Source organism: Salmo salar, chromosome ssa09 (genome assembly GCF_905237065.1).
Source record: "Salmo salar chromosome ssa09, Ssal_v3.1, whole genome shotgun sequence".
Classification (NCBI taxonomy): Eukaryota; Metazoa; Chordata; class Actinopteri; order Salmoniformes; family Salmonidae; genus Salmo; species Salmo salar.
Window position 1 is genome coordinate 106,114,627 of NC_059450.1, and position 27,977 is coordinate 106,142,603.

Below are 27,977 nucleotides of genomic sequence, written 5' to 3' on the forward strand. Positions count from 1 at the left end.
TGAAATTCTCAATTATAGTGGATTTATCGGTAGTGACAGTGTTACTTAGCCTCAGTGCAGTGGGCAGCTGGGAGGAGGTGCTCTTATTCTCCATGGACTTTACAGTGTCCCAAAACATTTTGGAGTTAGAGCTACAGGATGCAAATTTATGTTTGAAAAAGCTAGCTTTTGCTTTCCTGACTGACTGCGTGTATTGGTTCCTGACTTCCCTGAAAAGTTGCATAACGCGGGGACTATTCCATGCGAGTGCAGTCCGCCACAGGATGTTTTTGTGCTGGTCGAGGGCAGTCAGGTCTGGAGTGAACCAAGGGCTATATCTGTTCTTAGTTTTTTTGAAAGGGGCATGCGTATTTAAGATGGTGAGGAAATTACTTTTAAAGAACGACCAGGCATCCTCTACTGACAGGATGAGGTCAATATCCTTCCAGGATACCCGGGCCAGGTCGATTAGAAAGGCCTGCTAGCTGAAGTGTTTTAGGGAGCGTTTGACAGTGATGAGGGGTGGTCGTTTGACCGCGGACCCATAGCGGATACAGGCAATGAGGCAGTGATCGCTGAGATCCTGATTGAAAACAGCAGAGGTGTATTTGGACAGCAAGTTGGTCAGGATAATATCTATGAGGGTGCCCATGTTTACGGATTTAGGGTGGTACCTGGTGGGTTCCTTGATAATTTGTGTGAGATTGAGGGCATCTAGTTTAGATTGTAGGACTGCCGGGGTGCTAAGCATATCCCAGTTTAGGTCACCTAACAGAACGAACTCTGAAGATAGATGGGGGGCAATCAAGCACTGTCAAAGCTGTACAGAAAGTCTGCAAACAAGAAAACACCGGCCACGAACGATGTGCTTACAATACCGCGTTGGTAATAAAGCATAATTTGTTCGACCACAACTTCGGGGGTAGCTAGTTTTAGCTTGGTACCTGGCTAGCACCAATACAATCAGCCTGAAAACAACGACCAGTAGAAACTGCAGTCATTTTCATTATTCTTAGCAATGATTCAGGAATTCTTGTGAGTAAGTAAGTATTAGCTAGGTTGGCACTTGTTGTTTGCCCATTGAAATTTAACTTTAGTTAATGAAAATAAATAGCTAGCCAGCTGCTTAACCCTGTTGCCCAAATCTAACGTTATAAGCAACCAGCTAGCTTAATCTGGCTAGTGAGGCTCGACTGGACTTGGTTATGTGTTGTGAAGCTAGCCACAATAAGGATTAGGCACAAATAGTGGACTATGCGGTTTGCCTTCAAAATAAAAGTATGTCATTGACAGTGATGCAAATTAATACAAATAGTAGAATTATCACAATTTTATTTTGAAGGTTAACCGCAAAGTCCACTATTGGGGCTAATCCTTATTGTTGCTATCTTCACATAGATGGGTCCGACCACTATTAATCAATGTCTTATAAATTAGGGTTATTTCAGATGATGCCGCCTAGCTATATAGTTAGCTAGCTAACTATAGCTACTGAAACAGATTGTCATTTTGCTATGTTTTTGGGGAAGAACATTGTTTGCATCCATGAGCTAGCTAGCTTTTTTTTAAGACCAGCACTGTAGGTGCGCGAGACAACTTTACCAGCATCATAGCATACGTATCCATGAATCGTTGTGACATGAAATATAAGTGATAGTGTAATCAATGTGTAATAACAACGTAAGAAATGTATGTACGCGTTAAATTACTATGTGATGTGAACTCATATTCAGGTCATGATTGGTCAACAAGCTAAGTTGACACGTCAAATAGTGTAATCTACTGGTCAATGTTTTATTTTTTGACATGCAAAGACCCAAACGGCGTTCCATTGAAATCCTGTTTGAGAATGAAACGACTGAGCAAATTAACAACGAAACAGCACAGCAAGTAAGTGAAAGAAATAGGTTTTGATTCTGTTTTACTGGAAATGGGGACATACGTAAATGGCAACAAAATAACTTTTTGGTCAGTGCGGTGTGTGTGTAAGCTTTATTTAACTAGGCAAGTTAGTTAAGGACAAATTCTTATTTACAATGACGACCTACCCCGGCCAAACCCTGACGACGCTGGGCTAATTGTGCGCCGCCCTTTGGGACTCCTGATCATGGTCGGATGTGATAGCCGGGATTCGAACCAGGGACTGTAGTGACACCTCTTGCACTGAGATGCAGTACCTTAGACCGCTGCGTCCATGTGTGTGTGTTAACTATTTAACTGTACTAGAATGCCTAAAAAGGCAGCTAAAATGTCCAATAATCGGTTATCGGTATTGGGGTTTTTTTGGCAAGGAAAATATCATATATCGGTATCGGCCAAAAATTGTCATATTGGTGCATCACTACTAAGAATAGTAAAGCCCCCCTTACTGGCTCAAGCCAACTATTCAGTTACCAAAAAATGGTGTATGACCAGATACAATGCTATTTTACAGTAAACAAATTGACAAGACTATCAGCATGCTTAATAGGGAAGGACATTCAATAAGCACAGCACTTACACAAATGACTGATTGGCTGAGAGAAATTGCAGATAAAAAGATTGTGGGGGCTGTTGTGTTAGACTTCAGTGCGGTTTTTGACATTATCGATCATAGCCTGCTACTGGAAAAACATAAGTGTTATGGATTTACATCCCCTGCTATATTGTGGATCGAGAGTTACCTGTCTAACAGAATTCAGTGGGGCCTCCAGGTAGAGTCAGGCATTTCCCAGGGCAGCTGTCTAGGCTCATTACTTTTTTTCAATCTTAACTTCTTTGGGATAGGGGGCAGTATTTTCACGGCCGGATAAAAAAACGTACCCGATTTAATCTGGTTACTACTCCTGCCCAGAAACTAGAATATGCATATAATTAGTAAATTTGGATAGAAAACACTCCAAAGTTTCAAAAACTGTTTGAATGGTGTCTGTGAGTATAACAGAACTCATATGGCAGGCCAAAACCTGAGAAGATTCCATACAGGAAGTGCCGTGTCTGACAATTTGTTGTCCTTCTGTTGCATCTCTATCAACGTTACAGCATCTGTGCTATAACGTGACACTTTCTAAGGCTTCCATTGGCTCTCTAAAGCCGCCAGAAAGTGGAATGGGGTGTCTGCTGTCTCTGGGCAAAGTATAGGAGCAGAGTTTGTAAGTGGTCAGCCTGGGGACAGTGAGACTGGAGATGCGCGGTCACGAGAACTCGCCATGTCTTTCTTTCAGCCTTTGAATGAATACAACGTTGGAATATTATCGCTATTTTACGAGAAAAATAGCATAAAAATTGATTTTAAACAGCGTTTGACATGCTTTTAACCTGTTATGGCTAGGGGGCAGTATTTTCACGGCTGGATAAAAAAACGTACCCGATTTAATCTGATTATTACTCCTGCCCAGAAACTAGAATATGCATATAATTATTAGCTTTGGATAGAAAACACTCCAAAGTTTCTAAAACTGTTTGAATGGTGTCTGTGAGTATAACAGAACTCAAATGGCAGGTCAAAACCTGAGAGATTCCTTTACAGGAAGTGGCCTGTCTGACCATTTATTGTCTTTCTTTGACATCTCATTCCATTACAAAGGATCTCTGCGGTAACGTGACACTTCCCACGGCTCCAATAGGCTCTCAGAGCCCGGGAAAAACCTGAATGTCGTCATTCCAGCCCCAGGCTGAAACACATTATCGCCTTTCTCAAGTGGCCGATCAAGGGACTGTGGGCTTAGGCGCATGCACTCGCCGCCCCCGTCTTTGTGTTTTTTCCTCTGTTTCCCGAAAAGGAGATTCCCGGTCTGAATATTATCGCTTTTTTACGAGATAAATTGCATAAAAATTGATTTTAAACAACGGTTGACATGCTTCGAAGTACGGTAATGGAATATTTAGATTTTTTTTGTCACGAATTGCGCCATGCGCGCGACCCTGATTTACCATTTCGGATAGTTTCTGGAACGCATGAACAAAACGCCGCTATTCGGATATAACGATGGATTATTTTGGACCAAACCAACATTTGTTATTGAAGTAGCAGTCCTGGGAGTGCATTCTGACGAAGACAACAAAAGGTAATCCTAGGAACCCTAGGAAGCTCTTTGCTACCTTCTCCTCCCTCCTGAATCCTCCTCCCCCTCCCCCCCTCCTCCCTCTCTGCGGATGACTTCGTCAACCATTTTGAAAAAAAGGTTGACGATATCCGATCCTCGTTTGCTAAGTCAAACGACACCGCTGGTCCTGCTCACACTGCCCTACCCTGTGCTTTGACCTCTTTCTCCCCTCTCTCTCCAGATGAAATCTCGCGTCTTGTGACGGCCGGCCGCCCAACAACCTGCCCACTTGACCCTATCCCCTCCTCTCTTCTCCAGACCATTTCCGGAGACCTTCTCCCCTACCTCACCTCGCTCATCAACTCATCCTTGACCGCTGGCTACGTCCCTTCCGTCTTCAAGAGAGCGAGAGTTGCACCCCTTCTGAAAAAAACCTACACTCGATCCCTCCGATGTCAACAACTACAGACCAGTATCCCTTCTTTCTTTTCTCTCCAAAACTCTTGAACGTGCCGTCCTTGGCCAGCTCTCCTGCTATCTCTCTCAGAATGACCTTCTTGATCCTAATCAGTCAGGTTTCAAGACTGGGCATTCAACTGAGACTGCTCTTCTCTGTGTCACGGAGGCTCTCCGCACTGCTAAAGCTAACTCTCTCTCCTCTGCTCTCATCCTTCTAGACCTATCTGCTGCCTTTGATACTGTGAACCATCAGATCCTCCTCTCCACCCTCTCCGAGTTGGGCATCTCCGGCGCGGCCCACGCTTGGATTGCGTCCTACCTGACAGGTCGCTCCTACCAGGTGGCGTGGCGAGAATCTGTCTCCGCACCATGCGCTCTCACCACTGGTGTCCCCCAGGGCTCTGTTCTAGGCCCTCTCCTATTCTCGCTATACACCAAGTCACTTGGCTCTGTCATATCCTCACATGGTCTCTCCTATCATTGCTATGCAGACGACACACAATTAATCTTCTCTTTCCCCCCTTCTGATAACCAGGCGGCGAATCGCATCTCTGCATGTCTGTCAGACATATCAGTGTGGATGACGGATCACCACCTCAAGCTGAACCTCGGCAAGACGGAGCTGCTCTTCCTCCCGGGGAAGGACTGCCCGTTCCATGATCTCGCCATCACGGTTGACAACTCCCTTGTGTCCTCCTCCCAGAGTGCTAAGAACCTTGGCGTGATCCTGGACAACACCCTGTCGTTCTCCACTAACATCAAGGCGGTGACCCGATCCTGTAGGTTCATGCTCTACAACATTCGCAGAGTACGACCCTGCCTCACACAGGAAGCGGCGCAGGTCCTAATCCAGGCACTTGTCATCTCCCGTCTGGATTACTGCAACTCGCTGTTGGCTGGGCTCCCTGCCTGTGCCATTAAACCCCTACAACTCATCCAGAACGCCGCAGCCCGTCTGGTGTTCAACCTTCCCAAGTTCTCTCACGTCACCCCGCTCCTCCGCTCTCTCCACTGGCTTCCAGTTGAAGCTCGCATCCGCTACAAGACCATGGTGATTGCCTACGGAGCTGTGAAGGGAACGGCACCTCCATACCTTCAGGCTCTGATCAGGCCCTACACCCAAACAAGGGCACTGCGTTCATCCACCTCTGGCCTGCTGGCCCCCCTACCTCTGAGGAAGCACAGTTCCCGCTCAGCCCAGTCAAAACTGTTCGCTGCTCTGGCACCTCAATGGTGGAACATGCTCCCTCACGACGCCAGGACAGCGGAGTCAATCACCACCTTCCGGAGACACCTGAAACCCCACCTCTTTAAGGAATACCTAGGATAGGATAAAGTAATCCTTCTAACCCCCCCTAAAAGATTTAGATGCACTATTGTAAAGTGGTTGTTCCACTGGATATCATAAGGTGAATGCACCAATTTGTAAGTCGCTCTGGATAAGAGCGTCTGCTAAATGACTTAAATGTAAATGTAAATGTAAATGTAATCAAACTTTTGTAATAGTAAATCTGATTTTGGTGAAGGCTAAACTTGCCGGGTGTCTAAATAGCTAGCCCGTGATGGCTGGGCTATGTACTTAGAATATTGCAAAATGTGCTTTCACCAAAAAGCTATTTTAAAAATCGGACATATCGAGTGCATAGAGGAGTTCTGTATCTATAATTCTTAAAATAATTGTTATGCTTTTTGTGAACATTTATCGTGAGTAATTTAGTAAATTCCCCGGAAGTTTGCGGGGGGTATGCTAGTTCTGAACGTCACATGCTAATGTAAAAAGCTGTTTTTTGATATAAATATGAACTTGATTGAACAAAACATGCATGTATTGTATAACATAATGTCCTAGGTGTGTCATCTGATGAAGATCAAAGGTTAGTGCGGCATTTAGCTGTCTTCTGGGTTTTTGTGACATTATATGCTAGCTTGAAAAATGGGTAGTCTGATTATTTCTGTCTGGGTACTCTGCTGACATAATCTAATGTTTTGCTTTCGCTGTAAAGCCTTTTTGAAATCGGACAGTGTGGTTAGATAAAGGAGAGTCTTGTCTTTAAAATGCTGTGAAATAGTCATATATTTGAAAAATTGAAGTTTTTGTATTTTTGAGGAATTTGTAATTCGCGCCATGCCTATCATTGGATATTGGAGCAGGTGTTCCGCTAGCGGAACGTCTAGATGTAAGAGGTTAAGTACGGAAATTGAATATTTTGAATTTTTTTGTCACGAAATGCGCTTGCGCGTTACCCTTCGGATAGTGACCTGAACGCACGAACAAAACGGAGGTATTTGGACATAACTATGGATTATTTGGCACCAAAACAACATTTGTTGTTGAAGTAGAAGTCCTGGGAGTGCATTCTGACGAAGAACAGCAAAGGTAATCCAATTTTCTAATAGTAATTCTGAATTTAGGTGACCCCGAAGTTGGCGGATGTCAAAATAGCTAGCCGTGATGGCGAGCTATGTACTCAGAATATTGCAAAATGTGCTTTCGCCGAAAAGCTATTTTAAAATCGGACATAGCGATTGCATAAAGGAGTTCTGTATCTATAATTCTTAAAATAATTGTTATCTATTTTGTCAACGTTTATCATGAGTAATTTAGTAAATTCACCGGAAGTTTTCGGTGGGTATGCTAGTTCTGAACATCACATGCTAATGTAAAAAGCTGTTTTTTGTTATAAATATGAACTTGATTGAACAAAACATGCATGTATTGTATAACATAATGTCCTAGGAGTGTCATCTGATGAAGATCATCAAAGGTTAGCGCTGCATTTAGCTGTGGTTTTGGTTTATGTGACATATATGCTTGCTTGGAAAATGGCTGTGTGATTATTTGTGTCTATGTACTCTCCTAACATAATCTAATGTTTTGCTTTCGCTGTAAAGCCTTTTTGAAATCGGACAATGTGGTTAGATTAACGAGAGTCTTATCTTTAAAACGGTGTAAATTAGTTGATTGTTTGAGAAAATTGAATTGTGGTATTTTAGTTGGTTTTGTATTTCGCGCCGTGCGATGCCATTGGCTGTTGGCTAGGGGTTCCGCAGGCGGAACGGGGTTCCGCTAGCGGAACGTCTGTCCTCAACAGATTAACTAATGACCTACCACTGGCTCTGAGTAAAGCCTGTGTGTCTACTGTATGTATGCTGATGACGTCAGCTACTACAGCAAGTGAAATCACTGCAACACTTAAAGAGCTGCAGTCAGTTTCAGAATGGGTGGCAAGAAATAAATTAGTCCTAAATATTACAAAAACTAAAAGCATTGTATTTGGGACAAATCATTCACTAAACCCTAAACCTCAACTAAATCTTGTAATGAATAATGTGGAAATTTAACAAGTTGAGGAGACGAAACTGCTTGGTATAACATTGGATTGTAAACTTTCATGGTCAAAATATATTGATGCAACAGTAGCTAAGATGGGGAGAGGTCCGTCCATAATAAAGCACTAAGCTGCCTTCTTAACAACGCTATTAACCTGTTGGGGCTAGGGGGCAGTATTTTCACGGCTGGATAAAAAAACGTACCCGATTTAATCTGGTTACTAATCCTACCCAGTAACTAGAATATGCATATACTTATTATATATGGATAGAAAACACCCTAAAGTTTCTAAAACTGTTTGAATGGTGTCTGTGAGTATAACAGAACTCATTTGGCAGGCAAAACCCTGAGACATTTTCTGACAGGAAGTGGATACCTGATGTGTTGAATTACCTTTAAGCCTATGCCATTGAAACACACAGGGGTTGATTAATGTTTTGGCACTTCCTATTGCTTCCACTAGATGTCACCAGCCTTTACAAAGTGTTTTGAGTCTTTTACTGTGAGATCTGACCCAACAAGAGCCATGGAACGGTGATGGCCGATTAGACTCTGGCGCGCGAGTTCATGTTGGGTACCCTCGTTCCAATACGCTGTAAAAGAGAATGCATTCGTCCACCTTGAATATTATTCATGTTCTGGTTAAAAAAGGTCCTAATGATTTATGCTATACAACGTTTGACATGTTTGAACGAACGTAAATATATTTTTTCCCCTCGTTCATGAAGTGAAGTCCGGCGGGCTTAGATCATGTGCTAACAAGACGGAGATTTTTGGACATAAATGATGAGCTTTTTTGAACAAAACTACATTCGTTATGGACCTCTGATACCTGGAAGTGACATCTGATGAAGAGAATCAAAGGTAATGGATTATTTACATAGTATTTTCGATTTTAGATCTCCCCAACATGGCGGCTAGTCTGTATCGCAACGCGTATTTTTCTGGGCGCAGTGCTCAGATTATTGCAAAGTGTGATTTCCCAGTAAGGTTATTTTTAAATCTGGCAAGTTAATTGCGTTCAAGAGATGTAAATCTATAATTCTTTAAATGACAATATAATATTTTACCAATGTTTTCTAATTTTAATTATTTAATTTGTGGTGCTGACTTGACTGCCGGTTATTGGAGGGAAACGATTTCCTCAACATCAATGCCATAGTAAAACGCTGTTTTTGGATATAAATATGAACTTGATAGAACTAAAAATGCATGCATTGTCTAACATAATGTCCTAGGAGTGTCATCTGATGGAGATTGTAAAAGGTTAGTGCATCATTTTAGCTGGTTTTATGGTTTTGGTGACCCTGTCTTTGAATTGACAAAACATTACACACAGCTATTGTCAATGTACTCTCCTAACATAATCTAACTTTATGCTTTCGCCGTAAAACCTTTTTGAAATCGGACAACGTGGTTAGATTAAAGAGATGTTTATCTTTCAAAGGGTGTAAGATAGTTGTATGTTTGAAAAATTTGAATTTTGACATTTATTTGGATTCAAATTTGCCGCTCTTGAAATGCACCTGCTGTTGATGGAGTGCACCACGGGGGGGACGCTAGCGTCCCACCTAGCCCATAGAGGTTAACAAGGTAAGTGCTACAGGCCCTAGTTTTGTCCCACCTGGACTACTTTCCAGTTATGTGGTCAGGTGCCACAAAGAGGGACTTAGGAAATGTACAACTGGCCCAGAACAGTGCAGCACGGCTAGCCCTTAAATGTACACGGAGAGCTAACATTAATAATATGCATGTCAATCTCTCCTGGCTCAAAGTAAAGGAGAGATCGACTTCAACACTACTTGTACTTGTGAGAAGTATTGACATGTTGAATGCAGCGAGTTGTTTGTTTAAACTACTAGCACACAACTCAGACACCTATACATACCCAATACACGCCAACAGACGTCTATTCACAGTCCCCAAGTCCAGCACAGACTATGGGCGGACACATAGTAAATCAAATCAAATTTTATTGATCACATACACGTCATTAGCAGATGTCATTGCGGGTGTAGCGAAATGCTAGTGCTTCTAGCTCTGATTGTGCAGTAACATCTAACAAATCACACGACGAATACCCAATAAACACAATTCTAAGTAGGAATGAATTAAGACTGTATACATATGGACAAGTGATGTCAGAGCGGAACGGACTAAGACACAGTAGAATAGTATAGAAAAAAACAGTATATACAGTTGAAGTCGGAAGTTTACATACACTTAGGTTGGAGTAATTAAAACTTGTTTTTTAACCACTCCACAAATGTCTTGATAAACTATAGTTTTGGCAAGTCGGTTAGGACATCTACTTTGCGCATGACACAAGTAATTTTTCCAACAATTGTTTACAGATAGATTATTTCACTTATAAATGCACTGTAAAACAATTCCAGTGGGTCAGAAGTTTATATACACTAACTTGACTGTGGCTTTAAATAGCTTGGAAAATTCCAGAAAATGATGTCATTGCTTTAGAAGCTTCTGATAGGCTAATTGACATAATTTGAGTCAATTGGAGGTGTACCTGTGGATATATTTCAAGGCCTACCTTCTTTGCTTGACATCATCATGGGAAAATTAAAAGAAATCAGCCAAGACCTCAGAAAACAATTGTACACCTCCACAAGTCTGGTTCATCCTTGGGAGCAATTTCCAAACACCTGAAGGTACCACGTTCATATGTACAAACAATAGTACGCAAGTATAAACACCATAGGACCATGCAGCCGTCATACCGCTCAGGAAGGAGACAGAACGTACCATGGTGCGAAAAGTGCAAATCAATCCCAGAACAACAGCAAAGGACCTTCGAAGATTTTGGAGGAAACCGGTACAAAAGTATCTATATTCACAGTAAACGAGTCCTATATCGACATAACCTGAAAGGCCGCTCAGCAAGGAAGAAGCCACTGCTCCAAAACCGCCATAAAAAAGCCAGACTACGGTTTGCAACTGCACATGGGGACAAAGATCGTACTTTATGGAGAAATGTCCTCTGGTCTGATGAAACAAAAATAGAACTGTTTCGCCATAAAGACCATTGTTATGTTTGGAGGAAAAAGGGGGAAGCTTGCAAGCCGAAGAACACCATCCCAACCGTGAAACATGGGGGTGGCAGCATCATGTTGTGGGGGTGTTTTGCTGCAGGAGGGACTGGTGCACTTCACAAAATAGATGGAATCATGAGGCAGGAAAAGTATGTGGATATATTGAAGCAACATCTCAAGGCATCAGTCAGGAAGTTAAAGCTTGGTCGCAAATGGGTCTTCCAAATGGACAATGACCCAAGGCATACTTCCAAAGTTGTGGCAAAACGGCTTATTAAGGACAACAAAGTCAAGGTATTGGAGTGGCCATCACAAAGCCCTGACCTCAATCCTATAGAAAATGTGTGGGCAGAACTGAAAAAGTGTGTGTGAACAAGGAGGCCTACAAACCTGACTCAGGTTTGCACCAGCTCTGTCAGAAGGAATGGGCCAAAATTCACCCAACTTATTGTGGAAAGCTTGTGGAAGGCTACCCAAAACGTTTGACCCAAGTTAAACAATTTAAAGGCAATGCTACCAAATACTAATTGAGTGTACGTAAACTTCTGACCCACTGGGAATGTGATGAAAGAAATAAAAGCTGAAATAAATCATTCTCTCTACTATTATTCTGACATCACATTCTTAAAATAAAGTGATGATCCTAACTGGCCTAAGACAGGGAATTGTTACTAGGATTAAATGTCAGGAATTGTGAGAAAAAAAAATGCAAAAACTGAGTTTAAATATATTTGGCGAAGGTGTATGTAAACGTCCGACTTCAACTGTACATATGAGATGAGTAATGCAAGGTATGTAAGCATTATCAAGTGAATGAGATACGGTAGAATAGTATAGACAACAGTATATACACATGAGATGAGTAATGTAAGATATGTAAACATTATTAAGTGACTAAGATACTGTAGATTAGTATAGAATACAGTATATACATATGAGATGAGTAATGCCACATATGTAAACATCATTAAAGTGACTAGTGTTCCATTCCTTAAAGTGGCCAGTGATTCCATGTCTATGCCTATAGGCAGCAGCCTCGAATGTGCTAGTGATGGCTGTTTAACAATCTGATGGCCTTGAGATAGAAACTGTTTTTCAGTACTACATAGAGCTATGACTACATGGAACTCTATTCCACATCAAGTAACTCATGCAAGCAGTAAAATCTGATGTAAAATAACCTGATAAAAATACACCTTATGGAAGAGAGGGGACTGTGGAGACACACACAGGGACAGACACATGCACACACACACACGTACACATGGATTTTGCGTTGTAGATATGTGGTAGTAGAGTAGTGGCCTGAGGGTGGACACTTAATATGTTGTGAAATGTTGTGTGAAATACAATTACATGAATTTGCCCCTAAAATGGGGGGACTATGTACAATGTACAAAAAGTGCTATAATTTCTAAACGGTTCACCCGATATGGATGAAAATATCTTCAAATTAATAGTAATTGTATCATTTGCTATAGTACAGAGCCAAAACAACAAAAAATTTCTCACTGTCACAATACTTTTGCAGCTCACTGTATACATAAAGAGTAAAAATGAATACCAACCTTGGCAGTCTTGGCATAGTACAGAGTCCTCCCACGCAGTTTGAAGTAGCGTCTCTTCCAGCGCTGGAACGAGTTGGTCTGTTTTACCAATTTGCCCTCCTTCAGGATCGTCTGCACAGGATGACAACGTAGGGAGACTAGAGTCAGTGACGTCCCCATCCTCCCAAACACACACACACTAACGTACACACACACAAAAAACAGTGATGCACGGGATCATCCATGTGCAGCCTTATCAAAACATCAACCCCATGACTATATAAATAGGTAAGAATATAATATCATCATGAACCACACAACCTTTTCTCGGGAACATCTGTGAAATCGAATGTATGATCCCCTGAGCTGCACTAACAATGCCAGCCATTCACAATGTCTGAACGATGTCTCCCTTAATCTACAAAGCTTAGCTACCCGAACCCCTGCAGCACTGAGCACTCTTACCACCAGCACCGTTATATCATCTCTCTGCCCAGATGTATAGCCTAGCCTAGCTCCTCTACTCTGACATATAGGGGGTTTGGACAGCAGCATTGGCCATGTTCGATTTACATATCCAGGGAGGCAGAGTCACTAAACTGGGCTTGACATTAAGACATTGCCAAAGCTGGAGAGCGGAGACACAGTCAGTTCACAAATAAACCAACCAAGTGTCTAAATGTAGGAAAGAGATAGGCCTACTACCCCTGAATATCAAATCAACCCCGGCTAGTTACTACACCCTACGTACTTTTGTAAGACTGAGAGGTTTGGATAGGAGAAGTGAATTCTACCTGGCCAATTAGAGAGCAACCCACCATATTGCTTCCTCTCGGAATTAAACTCAGCAGGGCCCTGTCTTTCAAAGACAATTAGTAAAAATCCAAATAACTTCACAGATCTTCATTGTAAAGGGTTTAAACACTGTTTCCCATGCTTGTTCAATGAACCATAAACAATTAATGAACATGCACCTGTGGAACGGTCGTTAAGACACTAACAGCTTACAGATGGTAGGCAATTAAGGTCACAGTTATGAAAACTTAGGACACTCGAGAGGCCTTTCTACTGACTCTGAAATACACCAAAAGAAAGATGCCCAGGGTCCCTGCTCATCTGCGTGAATGTGTCTTAGGCATGCTGCAAGGAGGCATGAGGACTGCAGATGTGGCCAATAAATTGCAATGTCCGTACTGTGAGACGCCTAAGACAGCGCTACAGAGAGACAAGACAGACAGCTGATCGTTCTCGCAGTGGCAGAGCACGTGTAACAGCACCTGAACAGGATCGGTACATCCGACCATCACACCTGCGGGACAGGTACAGGATGGCAACAACAACTGCCCGAGTTACACCAGGAACAGACAATCCCTCCATCAGTGGTCAGACTGTCCGCAATAGGCTGAGAGAGGCTGGACTGAGGGCTTGTAGGCCTGTTGTAAGGCAGAAACTCACCAGACGTCACCGGCAACAACGTCGCCTATGGGCACAAGCCCACCGTCGCTGGACCAGACAGGACTGGCATAAAGTGCTCATCCTGACATGACCCTCCAGCATGACAATGCCACCAGCCATACTGTGCGTGATTTCCTGCAAGACAGGAATGTCAGTGTTCTGCCATGGCCAGCGAAGAGCCCGGATCTCAATCCCATTGAGGACATCTGGGACCTGTTGGATCGGAGGTTGAGGGCTAGGGCCATTCCCCCCAGAAATGTCTGGGAACTTGCAAGTGCCTTGGTGGAAGAATGGGGTAACATCTCACAGCAAGAACTGGCAAATCTGGTGCAGTCCTTGAGGAGGAGATGCACTGCAGTACTTAATGCAGCTGGTGGCCACACCAGATACTGACTGTTACTTTTGATTTCGACCCCCCCCTTTGTTCAGGGACACATTATTCAATTTATGTGAGTCACGTCTGTGGAACTTGTTCAGTTTATGTCTCAGTTGTTGAATCTTATGTTCATACAAATATTTACACGTTACGTTTGCTAAAAATAAACACAGCTGACAGTGAGAGGACGTTTCTATTTTTGCTGAGTTTACAAAAGCACATAGGGTGGTAGGGTCTAGGGCTGATTTGGACATCTTCGGATGTCGCAAAATGTTGCCTCCACTGGTAGCCTGTGTCCCAAATTCTCCAACCTTCTCCCGAAGTGTGCACTTGCAAACTCCATGTCATGGATTTAAATGCATAGGAATGGTGTAAGCATTGACTGGAAGAAGTTGCTCATCATTGTTAAATCTATGCGAAAAAGTCAGAGAGTGGAGAAATGGGACTTAGCCTTCCAGTGGAGACAATATTTCAGGTCCGCATCCAATGTCAGCATTAGGAGCAACCAGAGAATTGTTGATGAACCAACATTTTGCTCTGACCGCATGCTCTCCACAGTCATCCTCTGCTTCGAAAAGCAGTGCTGCGCAGTAAAGCATCACCTAAGGCAGGGATATTCAAATCCGATTCTGGAGGTCCAGAGTACTGCTGGTTTTCTGTTCTACCTGATAATTTTACCCACTTGGTATCCCGGGTCTAAATCAGTCCCAGGTGAAAATCAGCAGTGGAACTGGCTTTGAAATCCAGATTTGAATACATCTAAATCTAAGCAGTCAGTCATAACTAGGGGTGTTACAGTGACGTATTACCGCCAGTCCGCCACAGCGGTAACTCCAAAGCTGTGCTTTGATGCTGCTGATGGTCATTAATAATCTACCAAACGTGCTAAATGCCAGTCAGTAATGGCCTAGTACTCAGCACTCTATTGTCCCTCTAATCCCTCTGACATCAATGCAAATGTTTTCGAAAATCAAATCAAACATCATGAGAGACCATGAACATGAGCTCACGTTGCCCAATTTTCTATTGGTTAAGGAATTGCGTGAGAAAATTGAGTTTTGATGGCCTCTATTAAAAAGAGGAGGATCCCATCAGCTTAATAGGCTAGGCCTACTATATTAGGCACATTGCTTCGCTTTATAACAGGAGTATAGCCTACCTGGCTGGAATGAAAATGAACCAAGGGAAAAGCGTCCTCCATTCGCTATTTAAATGCATAGATAAATTCCCCCCGCTTTTGACAGGTAGTCGATTCTAAAATATCTAAAATGTCACATATTATTTAATACATGTAAAAGACAAGATTAAATGAACAATAGTCTGATGGGTGACAATATTATCACTTGTAAATTATGTATTATCTATCACTTGTCAATGATGCCCAGTGTGTGAAAAGAGAGTTTTGACTGGCCACTATCGAAAAGAGGATCCAGCTTTCTCGTGCTGCTATATTTATCGCTTGATTCTTAAAATTAAGCACATTAATCCACTTTACAACCGGGTTAGCCTAACTGGCGGCTCCTGAGTTTCAAGTTTGGGGAAAATCGGTTACATTTACATTTACGTACGGTTACCATAAAAATGCACCTTTATAATAATGCATTACATGCATAATCGCATTTGCAGACCTATGTAAAATAGCCTACAATTGGTAATGTGATGAGTAGATTGGATAGTCATAATTTAGGCTAATAATATAACTCAATCACTGTTTGAAAAAAAAAAAAAAAAAGACAGTTCAATGCATGGCTGGGCAAGTATAGTAGGCCTATGTTTCTTCTATCTTTGCATGAGGGAAAGATGAATGGAGAAAAGTACAGAGAGATCCTTGATGAAAACCTGCTCCAGAGCGCTCAGGACCTCAGACTGGGGCGAAGGTTCACCTTCCAACAGGACAACAACCCTAAGCACAGTGACTTTGGAGCAAGTCTCTGAACGTCCTTGAGGAGGAAATTATTTTCCAAAAACAAACTAAGTAGCACTGACCCAACAATGATAAACAGTGAATATGCACAGTGCGCACTCACGGGGAAATCACCGGGGAGATTACAGATGCTCTCCGCTGGTGCTATACTGTTGTTCGGCTCAATTAGGTTGATAATTTTTGATAACTAAAAGACAGAATAGTCCTTTGTTTGTCTTCGCTCTACAGCAATAACCATTTTCTTTCCAAACTATGTTTTCCTGCAATTGTATATTGAATATTGCGGTATGCCTGGCTTGGCCTCTCTACTTTTCACAGAGACGCAACTCAACAATAATCTGGTCAAATTGCTCGCTGCCTTTCCTTCCGACTGTAGACAATGCAATTTAAAACAGTACACAATTTATTATAAAAAAAAATAAGCTAAATATCTCTGTGGCCAAAATCATGTTTTAGTAGCCTATTTTGAATGATTGTATTTTGTTCTGTATAAACAGGTGATGAGGTGATGAAGTGTGCAGCCTGAGCAAGAAACAAAGCAGAGAGCATGCCTTTCATGTGACTTCTTTCAAATCATTAGAGTCGAATGCAGCCTTAGAATGTATTAAATCAAAGCATATAGCCTAACTATTGTATCACAACTAATGTTACATAAATAACGCAAAATGAAGAATGAGATCCTCTTTCTTTGTTAACCGCTCAACACAGAGCAGCCACATGTGCACACTCCTGACTCTATTTTATTCAGCTATGTTCAATTGTATTCTTCATACTATAAAATAATGCCAAGGAATTCTAAGCAAATCTTGTCTGCTAAATGAACTAGCATAGCCCACAGCCATATAACATAGCCAGATATGAGGGTATGCTGTTCTTGTAAAATAGATTACATTTTCTTCATATGATGTTTCTTTAGACCTGTCTAAAATAAATAATGGATTTATTGTGATGGTGTAGCCTACTACATTACATGGATTTAGACTGAAAATGTAGATGTTCCAAAAGGTCTGTATCAGTGGCTTGTAGGCTGTGTGTGGAAGCCAGGAGATAGATACTAAATGTGTTTATGTTAATTAACGGTCAAATACCGTGAGACCTGAAGTTATTTGCATGACAATCACTGGTTGACCGCCACAGCCCTAGTCATAACAGCTTTATCATCATAGCATAGCTTTAAAAAAAGGCTTTGCAGGTCTGAGGTGAATATGATTCCTTGTTAAAAAGCAAGTTAGCCTAATACTGTGGTAGCCAATATGACTGTAAGAATGGACACAGAGCTGCCACCACGGCTATAAATTCATTTCGATAGGAACTGCTGCTCAATGGGTGGTAGCAGGTGACAGCTTAGCTCTGGTCCAGGGCATTAGTGTGCCTTCCGCTACCAACGGTTAGTATAGGAAAAATGTGTCGTGTACACACAAAATGTAGCAGCTTAGGAACAAATATAAAAGGAAGTAATTAACAAGACAAGCGCAACAACAATGAAATGAGAGCCAGCTAAACATGAAAAGGAAGAGCCCCAATGGACACACAGTTTTGTTTACTACAATCCCCTGGTTTTCCATGAGAATTATGTAGTTGGTGTGGACTGCTTAAATCTAGTACTCCATTACTTAATTAAGGATCTGACCCTTTTTTCCCCCCATTTTCACCTAAAATAACATACCCAAATCTAACTGCCTGTAGCTCAGGATCTGAAGCAAGGATATGCATATTCTTGATACCATTTGAAAGGAAACACTTTGAAGTTTGTGGAAATTTGAAATGAATATAGGAGAATAACACATTAGATCTGGTAAAAGATAAAACAAAGAAAAATACTTTGTTTGTTTGTACCATCATCTTTGAAATGCAAGAGAAAGGCCTTAATGTATTATTCCAGCCCAGGCGCAATTTCGAGTTTGGCCACTAGATGTCAGCAGTGTATGTGCAACATTTTACACTGATCCAATGAACCATTGCATATCTGTTCAAAATGTTGTATCAAGACTGCCCAAATGTGCCTAATTGGTTTGTTAATACATTTACAAGTTCATAATTGTGCACTCTCCTCAAGCAATAGCATGGTATTCTTTCACTGTAATAGCTACTCTAAATTGGACAGTGCAGATAGCTTAAATTCTTGTTAATCTTTCTGCCCATATCAGATATGTCCATGTCTTGGGACTTTGTTTTGTTACTTACAACCTCATGCTAATCACATTAGCCTATGTTAGCTCAACCGTCCTGCGGGGGAGACACTGATCTCATAGAAGTTAATACTGGGTCCGGACTTACTACAAAACAAATGAGTTTCTGTGATCACTCTCTTAAGTCTAGCTCTCTCTCTCTCTCTCTCTCTCTCTCTTCCCCCCGTCCGTCTTATGAGCATAGGCCTTATTGCCTAGCATGAATGCGTTTAGACCTCCCGGCAAACACACACTTCACTCTTGTATGATAGGTCAGGGTTCCTGCTCTAGCATGTGTGACGTTGTGGTCTGTTTGCCGGGAGGTCTAAACGCATTTGCGTTAGCCCAGCTAGGCTATAAGGCCTATGCTCATAGGATGGATGCATTGTGCGCTGGGTGTGTGAAAACATGCCTGCATTATGGACGCCTATAGTCTTGAGGTGTATTTTACGCTTCTTTTTCTCTCCTCTCCTCTTCTTTTACTTTTTGCAGTGGTGCAAGTCAGAAGTGTCAGTCAGTTTCAAACTATATGCATAGCCTTCAGAAAATAAACCAGAGCTAGCCTTCTTGGCTGCTACTATGATTCCAATTCTCAATCAAAACGTGTTGGTTTTGCATAAGGCATGTGCTAAATCAACTACACTATAGAGTGCATTCGGAAAGTATTCAGACCCATTGACATTTTCAACATTTAAATTAAATTGTTTATTTTCCCCCACATCAATCTAAAAAACACAATATCCCATGATGAATCATATAACAGGTTTTTAGAAATTGCAAATGTATAAAAAAAAAAAGTCAATAAAAAAAACTATTCAAACTCATTACTTTGTTGAAGTGATTAAAGCCTTGAGTATTCTTGGGTATGGCGCTACATGCACGGCACACCTGTATTTGAGGAGTTTCTCCCATTCTTCTCTGCAGAGCCTCTCCAGTTCTGTCAAGTTGGATTGGGAGCATCGCTGCACAGCTATTTTCAGGTCTCTCCAGAGATGTTCGATCGGGTTCAAGTCCGGGCTCTGGTTGGGCCACTCAAGGACATGTCCCAAAGCCACTCCTGCATTGTCTTGGCTGTGTGCTTAGGGTTGTTGTCCTGCAGGAAGGTGAACCTTCTCTAGAGCAGGTTTTGATCAAGGATCTCTCTGTACTTTGCTCCGTTCATCTTTGCCTCGATCCTGACTAGTCTCCCAGTCCCTGCCACTGAAAAACATCCCCACAGCACCATGCTGCCACCACCATGCTGCCACCACCATGCTTCACCGTAGGGATGGTGCCAGGTTTCCTTCAGACACGACACTTTGCATTCAGGCCTAAGAGTTCAATCTTGGTTTCATCAGACCAGAGAACCTTGTTTCTCATGGTCTGAGAGTCTTTTTTGGCAAACTCCAAGCGGACTGTCATGTGCCATTTACTGAGGAGTGGCTTCCGTCTGGCCACTCTACCATAAAGGCCTGATTGGTGGAGTGCTGCAGAGATGGTTGTCCTTCTGGAGCTCCAGAGGAACTCCAGAGGAACTCTGGAGCTCTGTCAGAGTGACCATCGGGTCTTGGTCACCTCCCTGTCCAAGGCTCTTCTCCCCCGATTTCTCAGTTTGGCTGGGCGGCCAGCTCTAGGAAGAGTCTTGGTGGTTCCAAACTTCTTCCATTTAAGAATAATGGAGTCCACTGAGTTCTTAGGGACATTCAATGCTGCAGAATTTTTTTTTTGGTACCCTTCCCCAGATCTGTGCCTCGACACAATCCTGTCTCGGAGCTCTACGGACAATTCCTTTGACCTCATGGCTAGGTTTTGGCTCTGACATGCACTGTCAACTGTGGGACCTTATATAGACAGGTATGTGCCTTTTAAATCATGTCCAATCAATTGGATTTACCACAGGTGGACTCCAATCAAGTTGTAGAAATATCTCTAGGATGATCAATGTAAACCGGATGCAGCTGAGCTCAATTTTGAGTCTCATAGGTAAAGGGTCTGAATACTTATGTAAATAAGGGATTTCTGTTTTTATATATACTATTCGAATGCATTTTATGTGACCAACCGGCTCGATCGTGTACAAACATTTTTAATTGTGTTTTTTATATTGGATAAAAGTAGAGACTCAGAGCTAGAACATTGTATATCATACACTACTATTGAGGAACAATGGGAAGTAATTCTGCTTTGAAAGTTGAAAAACTTGTAATGTCACTTTTGAGAAAATGACCTTTGAATGTTTTGGTACCTACTGGAGAGCTCCTCTTTGTCTACACCCATTCAGCATCGTTCACACCCTTTTAAGCTTTAGCCCCACCCATCTCTTTTAGGATTCACATGTAAGGCTATGTACTAAACAACCAAATATTTCTAGACCAAAGGCTGGCTTATACTACGGGTGTGTTTGTAAATTTACATCTGGAGTGCCAAAGTGTGCTTTGGGTGTTCGTAAACTGAAAACGTTGTCAGTTTGGCCTTTCGTAAATTCAGACCGTTTCGCTCGCTGAGCGTTCCGAGCGCACACTAGACACTCTGGACGAAAAGTAGGGTTAGCCAGCCAGGTAACGTTAGCTAGCTAGCTAACAGTACACTTTAACTTGAAATGAAAATTATAATTTTATTAGTCGGGGACAGCCCTACTGGGATTAAACACCTCTCTCTGCAACTGGATCCTGGACTTCCTGACGGCCCGCCCCCAGGTGATGAGTGTAGGCAACAACACATCCGCCATGCTAACCCTCAACATGAGGGCCTTTAGTGGTGCATGCTTAGTCCCCTCCTGTGCTTAGTCCCCTCCCTGTTCACCCATGACTGCGTAGCCATGAACGACTCCAACACCATCATTAAGTTTGCAGACGACACGACAGTGGTAGGCCTGATCACCAACGACAATGCAACAGCCTACAGGGAGGAGGTCAGAGACCTGGCAGTGTGTGTCAGGACAACAACCTTTCCCTCAAAGTCAGCAAGACAAAGGAGCTGATCATGGACTACAGGAAACAGAGGGCCGAGCACACCCTCATCCACGTGGCTGTAGTGGAGTAGGTCGAGAGCTTCAAGTTCACATCACTAAGGAATTATTATGGTCCACACACACACACACACACACACACACACACACACACACACACACTTCTTCCCCCTCAGGAGGCTGAAAAGGTTTGGCATGAGCCCTCAGATCCTAAAGAAGTTCTACAGCTGCACCACTGAGAGCATCTTGACTGGCTGCATCCCCGCTTGGTATGGCAACTGCAAGGCATCTGACTGCAAGGCACTACAGAGGGTTGTGCGTATGGCCCAGTACATCACTGGGGCTGAGCTCCCTGACGTCCAGGACCTCTTTACCAGGCGGTGTCAGAGGAAGGCCCTAAAAAAAGACTAGCCATCAAACTAATAGACTGATCTCTTTGGTACTGCACGGCAAGTGGTACCGATGCACTGAGTCCGGAACCAACAGGAGCCTAAACAGCTTCTACCCCCAAGCCATAAGACTGATAAATACTTAGTTGAATGGTAAACCAATAGCTACCTGGACTATCTGCATTGAACCTTTATGCACCAACTCTTTTGACTCATCACATGTGCTGCTGTTACTGTTTATATTCTATCCTGTTGCCTAGTCACTTTATCCCTACCTATATGTACATATCTACCTCATACCCATACACATCTACCTTGGTACTGGTACCCTATGTATATAGCCAAGTTATCGTTACTCATTGTGTATTTATTCCTTGTGTTATATATTTTTATATTATTTCTCTCTGCATTGTTGGGAAGGGCCCGTAAGTAAGCATTTCACTGTTAGTCTACACATTCTTGAATAACTGTGTGGATCCTATGGCCTTCATACAGTTACTGTTAGGTCAGCTAGGAGCACAATTGGCCCAGCGTCGTCCGGGTTAGGGGAGGGTTCGGCCGGGGGGACTTTCCTTGGCTTATCGCGCTCTAGCGACTCCATGTGGCAGTTGAACAGTGTTTCCTCCGACACATTGGTGTGGCTGGCTTCCGGGTTAAGCAGGTGGGTGTTAAGAAGCACAGTTAGGCGGGTCATGTTTCGAAGGACGCATGACTCGACCTTTACCTCCCGGGCTCGTTGGGGAGTTGCAGCGATGAGACAAGATCGAAATGTATTTATTTATTTATTACATTTAAAAAAAGGAAAAGCTGAAATGTCTTGAGTCAATAAGTATTCAACTCCTTTGTTATGGCAAGCCTGAATACATTCAGGAGTAAAAACGTGCTTAACAAGTCACATAATAAGTTGAATGGAATCACTGTGTGCAATAATAGTGTTTAACATGATTTTTGAATGACTACCTCATCTCTGTACACAACACATACAATTATCTGTAATGTCCCTCAGTCGAGTAGTGAATTTCAACCACAAAGACCAGGGAGGTTTTCCAATGCCTCACAAAGAAGGGCACCTATTGGTAGATGGCAAAAATAAAAAAGATGACACGGAATATCCCTTTGAACATGGTGAAGTTATCAATTACACGTTGGATAGTGTATCAATACACCCAGTCACTACAAAGTGACAGGTGTCCTTCCTAACTCAGATGTTGGAGAGGAAGGAAGCCGCTCAGGGATTTCACTATGAGGCTAATGGTGACTTTAAACAGCTAGAGTTTAATGGCTGTGATGAAAAAAACATTGTAGTTACTCCACAATACTAACCTAATTGACAGAGTGAGAAGAAGGAAGCCTGTACAGAATACAAATATTACAAAACATGCATCCTGTTGCAACAAGGCACTAAAGTAATACTGCAATAAATTTGGCAATGCAATTTTTTTGTCCTGACTACAAAGTGTACCACTCTCCATATTTCAAGCATAGTGGTGGCTGCATCATTTTATGGGTATGCTTGTAAATCGTTAAGGACAGGGGAGTTTTTCAGGATAAAAAAAGAAATGGAGCTAAGCACAGGCAAAATACCAGAAGAAAACCTGGTTCAGGTTTACCAGTTATGGAGTTGGAAATACCAGTTGGAAACATTCATGTGATTTGAACTTGTTGAGAAATGCTGATTGGCTAATGGCCCAAAAAGCTGAGTCAACAGTAAACTAAAAGTACAGCTATCATGCTTGTAAACAAATGATAGAGTTCAAAAACCAAAATAATAGAATGTTTTTTATAATAATGTTTTGTTGTTGCATTTTAGTGCCGAAAATGCTGTTGTAGAGTCATTTCTTTAATAGGCGACGTCAGAGGTCACCATGTGGGAGAAGTGGGTGTCAGGATGATAGACGAGTTTTCCACTAGTAATTGCCAGTTGGAGGGCCATTCAAGTACATTTTTCACAGTCGTATGTGGTAAATTCCCATTTTGTTACAAACGCACCATGACACCACTTCCTTCAGTGCCAGATGCACAGTTGTGACTCTCATAAAGGAGGCGTGTCTGTAGCACGGTACATCTCCCACTCCTGGGTAATGGGATGGGCTGTCACTGTTAAGGAAATACAACACAAGGTGCATCGGCCAATACATTGAAAACTTTGGCTTGATGAAACGGGTGCAAAAGGGAAGTTCGTAACATGGCTCAAGCACGTTCACGAGGTGCTGAAACCCCCTACTGTCAACCATCGAGAATGGGAGAATATCTGCGGCTATAAACCAAAGACGATAAAGGGCTGCTTGAATGCAGAAGGGAGACAATGTTGTGTTGTTGTTTCTTTGCGTTGGCCAAGATAAATCAAAGCAACCTGAAGCAAAGCGACCTGGCCAAGATAAAGCAAAGCAGTTCGACACATACAACAACACAGAGTTACACATGGAATTAACAAACATACAATCAATAATACAGTAGAAAAAGTCTATATACACTGTGTGCAAATGAGGTAAGATAAGGGAGGTAAAGGCAATAAATAGGCCACGGTGGCAAAGTAATTACAATATAGCAATTAACCTCTCTAGGGTATGTGGGACGAAATCGTCCCACCTACTCAACAGCCAGTGGAATCCCGTGGCGCGTTATTCAAATACCTTAGAAATGCTATTACTTCAATTTCTCAAACATATGACTATTTTACACCATTTTAAAGACAAGACTCTCGTTAATCTAACCACACTGTCCGATTTCAAAAAGGCTATACAACGAAAGCAAAACATTAGATTATGTCAGCAGAGTACCCAGCCAGAAATAATCAGACACCCATTTTTCAAGCTAGCATATAATGTCACATAAACCCAAACCACAGCTAAATGCAGCACTAACCTTTGATGATCTTCATCAGATGACACTCCTAGGACATTATGTTATACAATACATGCATGTTTTCTTCAATCAAGTTCATACTTATATCAAAAACCAGCTTTTTACTTTAGCATGTGACGTTCAGAACTAGCATACCCACCGCAAACTTCCGGTGAATTTACTAAATTTCTCACGATAAACGTTCACAAAAAACATAACAATTATTTTAAGAATTATAGATACAGAACTCCTTTATGCAATCGCTATGTCTGATTTTAAAATAGCTTTTCGGCAAAAGCACATTTTGCAATATTCTGAGTAGATAGCCCAGCCATCACGGGCTAGCTAATTTGACACCCACCAAGTTTGGCCCTCACCAAACTCCGATTTACTATTAGAAAAATTTGATTACCTTTGCTGTTCTTCGTCAGAATGTACTCCCAGGACTTCTACTTCAATAACAAATGTTGGTTTGGTTCAAAATAATCCATAGTTATGTTCAAATATCCTCTGTTTTGTTCGTGCGTTCAAGACACTATCCGAAGGGTGACGCGCCCGACACGTTTCGTGACAAAAAAATTCTAAATATTCCATTACCGTACTTTGAAGCATGTCAACCGCTGTTTAAAATAAATTTTTATGTGATTTTTCTCGTAAAAAAAGCGATAATATTGCGACCGGGAGTCGTTGTTTTCGTTCAAAGACGAAAAAATAAAAAAACATGGTGTCGCCTCGTGCACGAGCCTCAGTCTCATTGTTCTCTGATCGACCATTATCCAAATGCGCTACTGTTTTTCAGCCAGGGCCTGCAAAGACATCATTCAGCGTTTTGCCGCCTTCTGAGAGCCTATGGGAGCCGTAGGAAGTGTCACGTTACAGCAGAGATCCTCAGTTTTCAATAAAGAGAGTGTAGAAGCCCAAGAAATGGTCAGGGAGGGCACTTCCTATAAGGAATCTTCTCAGGTTTTTGCCTGCCATATGAGTTCTGTTATACTCACAGACACCATTCAAACAGTTTTAGAAACTTTAGGGTGTTTTCTATCCAAAGCCAATAATTATATGCATATTCTAGTTTCTGGGCAGTAGTAATAACCAGATTAAATCGGGTACATTTTTTATCCGGCCGTGCAAATACTGCCCCCTACCCTAGAGAGGTTAAACACTGGAGTGAAAGATGTGCAGAAGATGAATGTGCAAGTCGAGATACTGGGGTGCAAAGGAGCAAGATAAATCAATAAATACAGTATGGGGATGAGGTAGTTGGATGGGCTATTTAAGATGGGCTATGTACAGGTGCAGTGATCTGTGAGCTGCTCTGACAGCTGTGGTTTAAAGCTGGTGAGGGAGATATGAGTCTCCAACTTCAGTGATTTTTGCAGTTCATTCCAGTCATTGGCAGCAGAGAACTGGAAGGAAAGGCGGCCGAAGGAGGAATTGGCTTTGGGGGTTACCAGTGAAATATACCTGCTGGAGAGTGTGCTACTGGTGGGTGCTGCTATGGTGACCAGTGAGCTGAAATAAAGTGGGGCTTTACCTAGCAAAGACTTGTAGATGACCTGGAGCCAGTGGGTTTGGCGACAAGTATGAAGCGAGGGCCAGTCAACGAAAGTGTACAGGTCGCAGTGGTGGGTAGTATATGGGGCTTTGGTGACAAAACAGATGGCACTGTGATAGACTGCATCCGATTTCTTGAGTAGAGTGTTGGAGGCTATTTTGTAAACGACATCGCCGAAATCGAGGATCGGTAGGATGGTCAGTTTTACGAGGGTATGTTTGGCAGCATGAGTGAAGGATGCTTTGTTGTGAAATAGGAAGCCGATTCTAGGTTTAGTTTAGGATTGGAGATGCTTAATGTGAGTCTGGAAGGAGAGTTTACAGTCTAACCAGACACCTAGGTATTTGTAGTTGTCCACATATTCTAAGTCAGAACCGTCTAGAGTAGTGATACTGGACGGGCGGGCAGGTGCGGGCAGCGATCTGTTGAAGAGCATGCATTTAGTTTTACTTGCATTTAAGAGCAGTTGGAGGCCACGGAAGGAGAGTTGTATGGCATTGAAGCTCGTCTGGAGGTTAGTTAACACAGTGTCCAAAGAAGGGCCAGAAGTATACAGAATGGTGTCATCTGCGTAGAGGTGGATCAGAGAATCACCAGCAGCATGCGCGACATCATTGATGTATACAGAGAAGAGAGTCGGCCCGAGAATTGAACCCTATGGCACCCCCATAGAGACTGCCAGAGGTCCGGACAATAGGCCCTCCGATTTGACACACTGAACTCTATCAGAGAAGTAGTTGGTGAACCAGGCAAGGCAGTCATTTGAGAAACCAAGGCTGTTGAGTCTGCACATAAGAATGTGGTGATTGACAGAGTCGAAAGCCTTGGCCAGGTCGATGAATACATCTGCACAGTATTGTCTCTTATCGATGGCGGTTATGATATCGTTTAGGTCTTGCTAAAATCCTAAAAATGTGGGTTTTATCAACACCATCACTTGCCATTGTACAAAACTAGTTTATGGCTGCGCCTCAAAAAAATACAGTTTGAAATGTACAGTTGGCTCTAGTTGTTTTAACGGAATAGCCTGAAAATGTTTTTTCAGCTCAGATTTACTCAAGAGGCATTAAGTCTCTGCATGGTCAATCCGACATCTGCTGCGGCCGTACAGCATTTACTGCGATGCCGTCTCCGGAGAAGTCAGAACATTCATGCCCGATGTCGACCAGATGCATAAGCATTTTGTTTTGCCAGATTTCCGTACTTGACGCACGTGCTTCGCTTTCAACTAGTTAAAAGCTACCTAGTTGGAGTCTGTGTGTGTACTTCCGTTTGTACCACCACACAGCAAAGCAACGCACAAGTTGAAAATATTAAAACGCATGCAGTACACAGAACGCCCCGCAGCCTAATGAGGCACCCCCCAATGTAGCGTTGCGAACTGCTTCATTGACAGTGAATGACTTCCACCGGAACGCAAATACTTTGATGAATCTGGTAGACATGAGGCATCATACTTCTTGTGCTTCGCAGAGCAGAGCTGTTGTGAAGGAAGTTGTCAAGGAAGTGAGTTTGTGTTTATACAAAACCTCCTGCCCACACCTACCGTCAACCAATCATGTAAATGCAGAGCTAAACAGCCCTCTGCATTGTTGCAAAATTTGGGAGGCACACGGTGATGCGGTACGGAGCTTGATTTGGCATCCGCAAGTCTCTGGCGCCTCCGCAATTGCTAATACATGTCATGTCTCAAAATCTATCTTACCTCTATATTGTTTTATGTCCTCCGGAATCGAGAACATTGATGACGAGTTCAACGGTGTAGTTCGTTTGTGTTTTTTTTTAACAATAAGTAGGTTAGTACTCGCACAGCATCCAGCCCAGCTGACAATGCTATTTTCCTGATTTTAGACCACTTTTTTTTAACCCTTTTAGCTAACCCTTTCCCTAACCTTAACTCTTTAACCTAACTCTAACCCTGGTGAATG

The 27,977-nt window shown here is 42.4% G+C and overlaps 1 protein-coding gene across 5 annotated transcripts in view; it reads right to left on the reverse strand.

Annotated features, from left to right (window-relative positions):
- The window catches only part of dgkd (diacylglycerol kinase delta), a 171,794-nt gene that overhangs the window by 126,927 nt on the left and 16,890 nt on the right, over positions 1-27,977 (reverse strand). For all 5 annotated transcript variants that reach the window (XR_006771103.1, XR_006771102.1, XM_045724294.1 and 2 more), the window contains exon 2: positions 12,413-12,523. Coding sequence is in view for 3 of the 5 variants with exons in the window: in XM_045724294.1 (XP_045580250.1) it covers positions 12,413-12,523 (111 nt within the window). In the remaining 2 variants the exon portion in view is untranslated. The remainder of the gene's footprint in view (positions 1-12,412; positions 12,524-27,977) is intronic.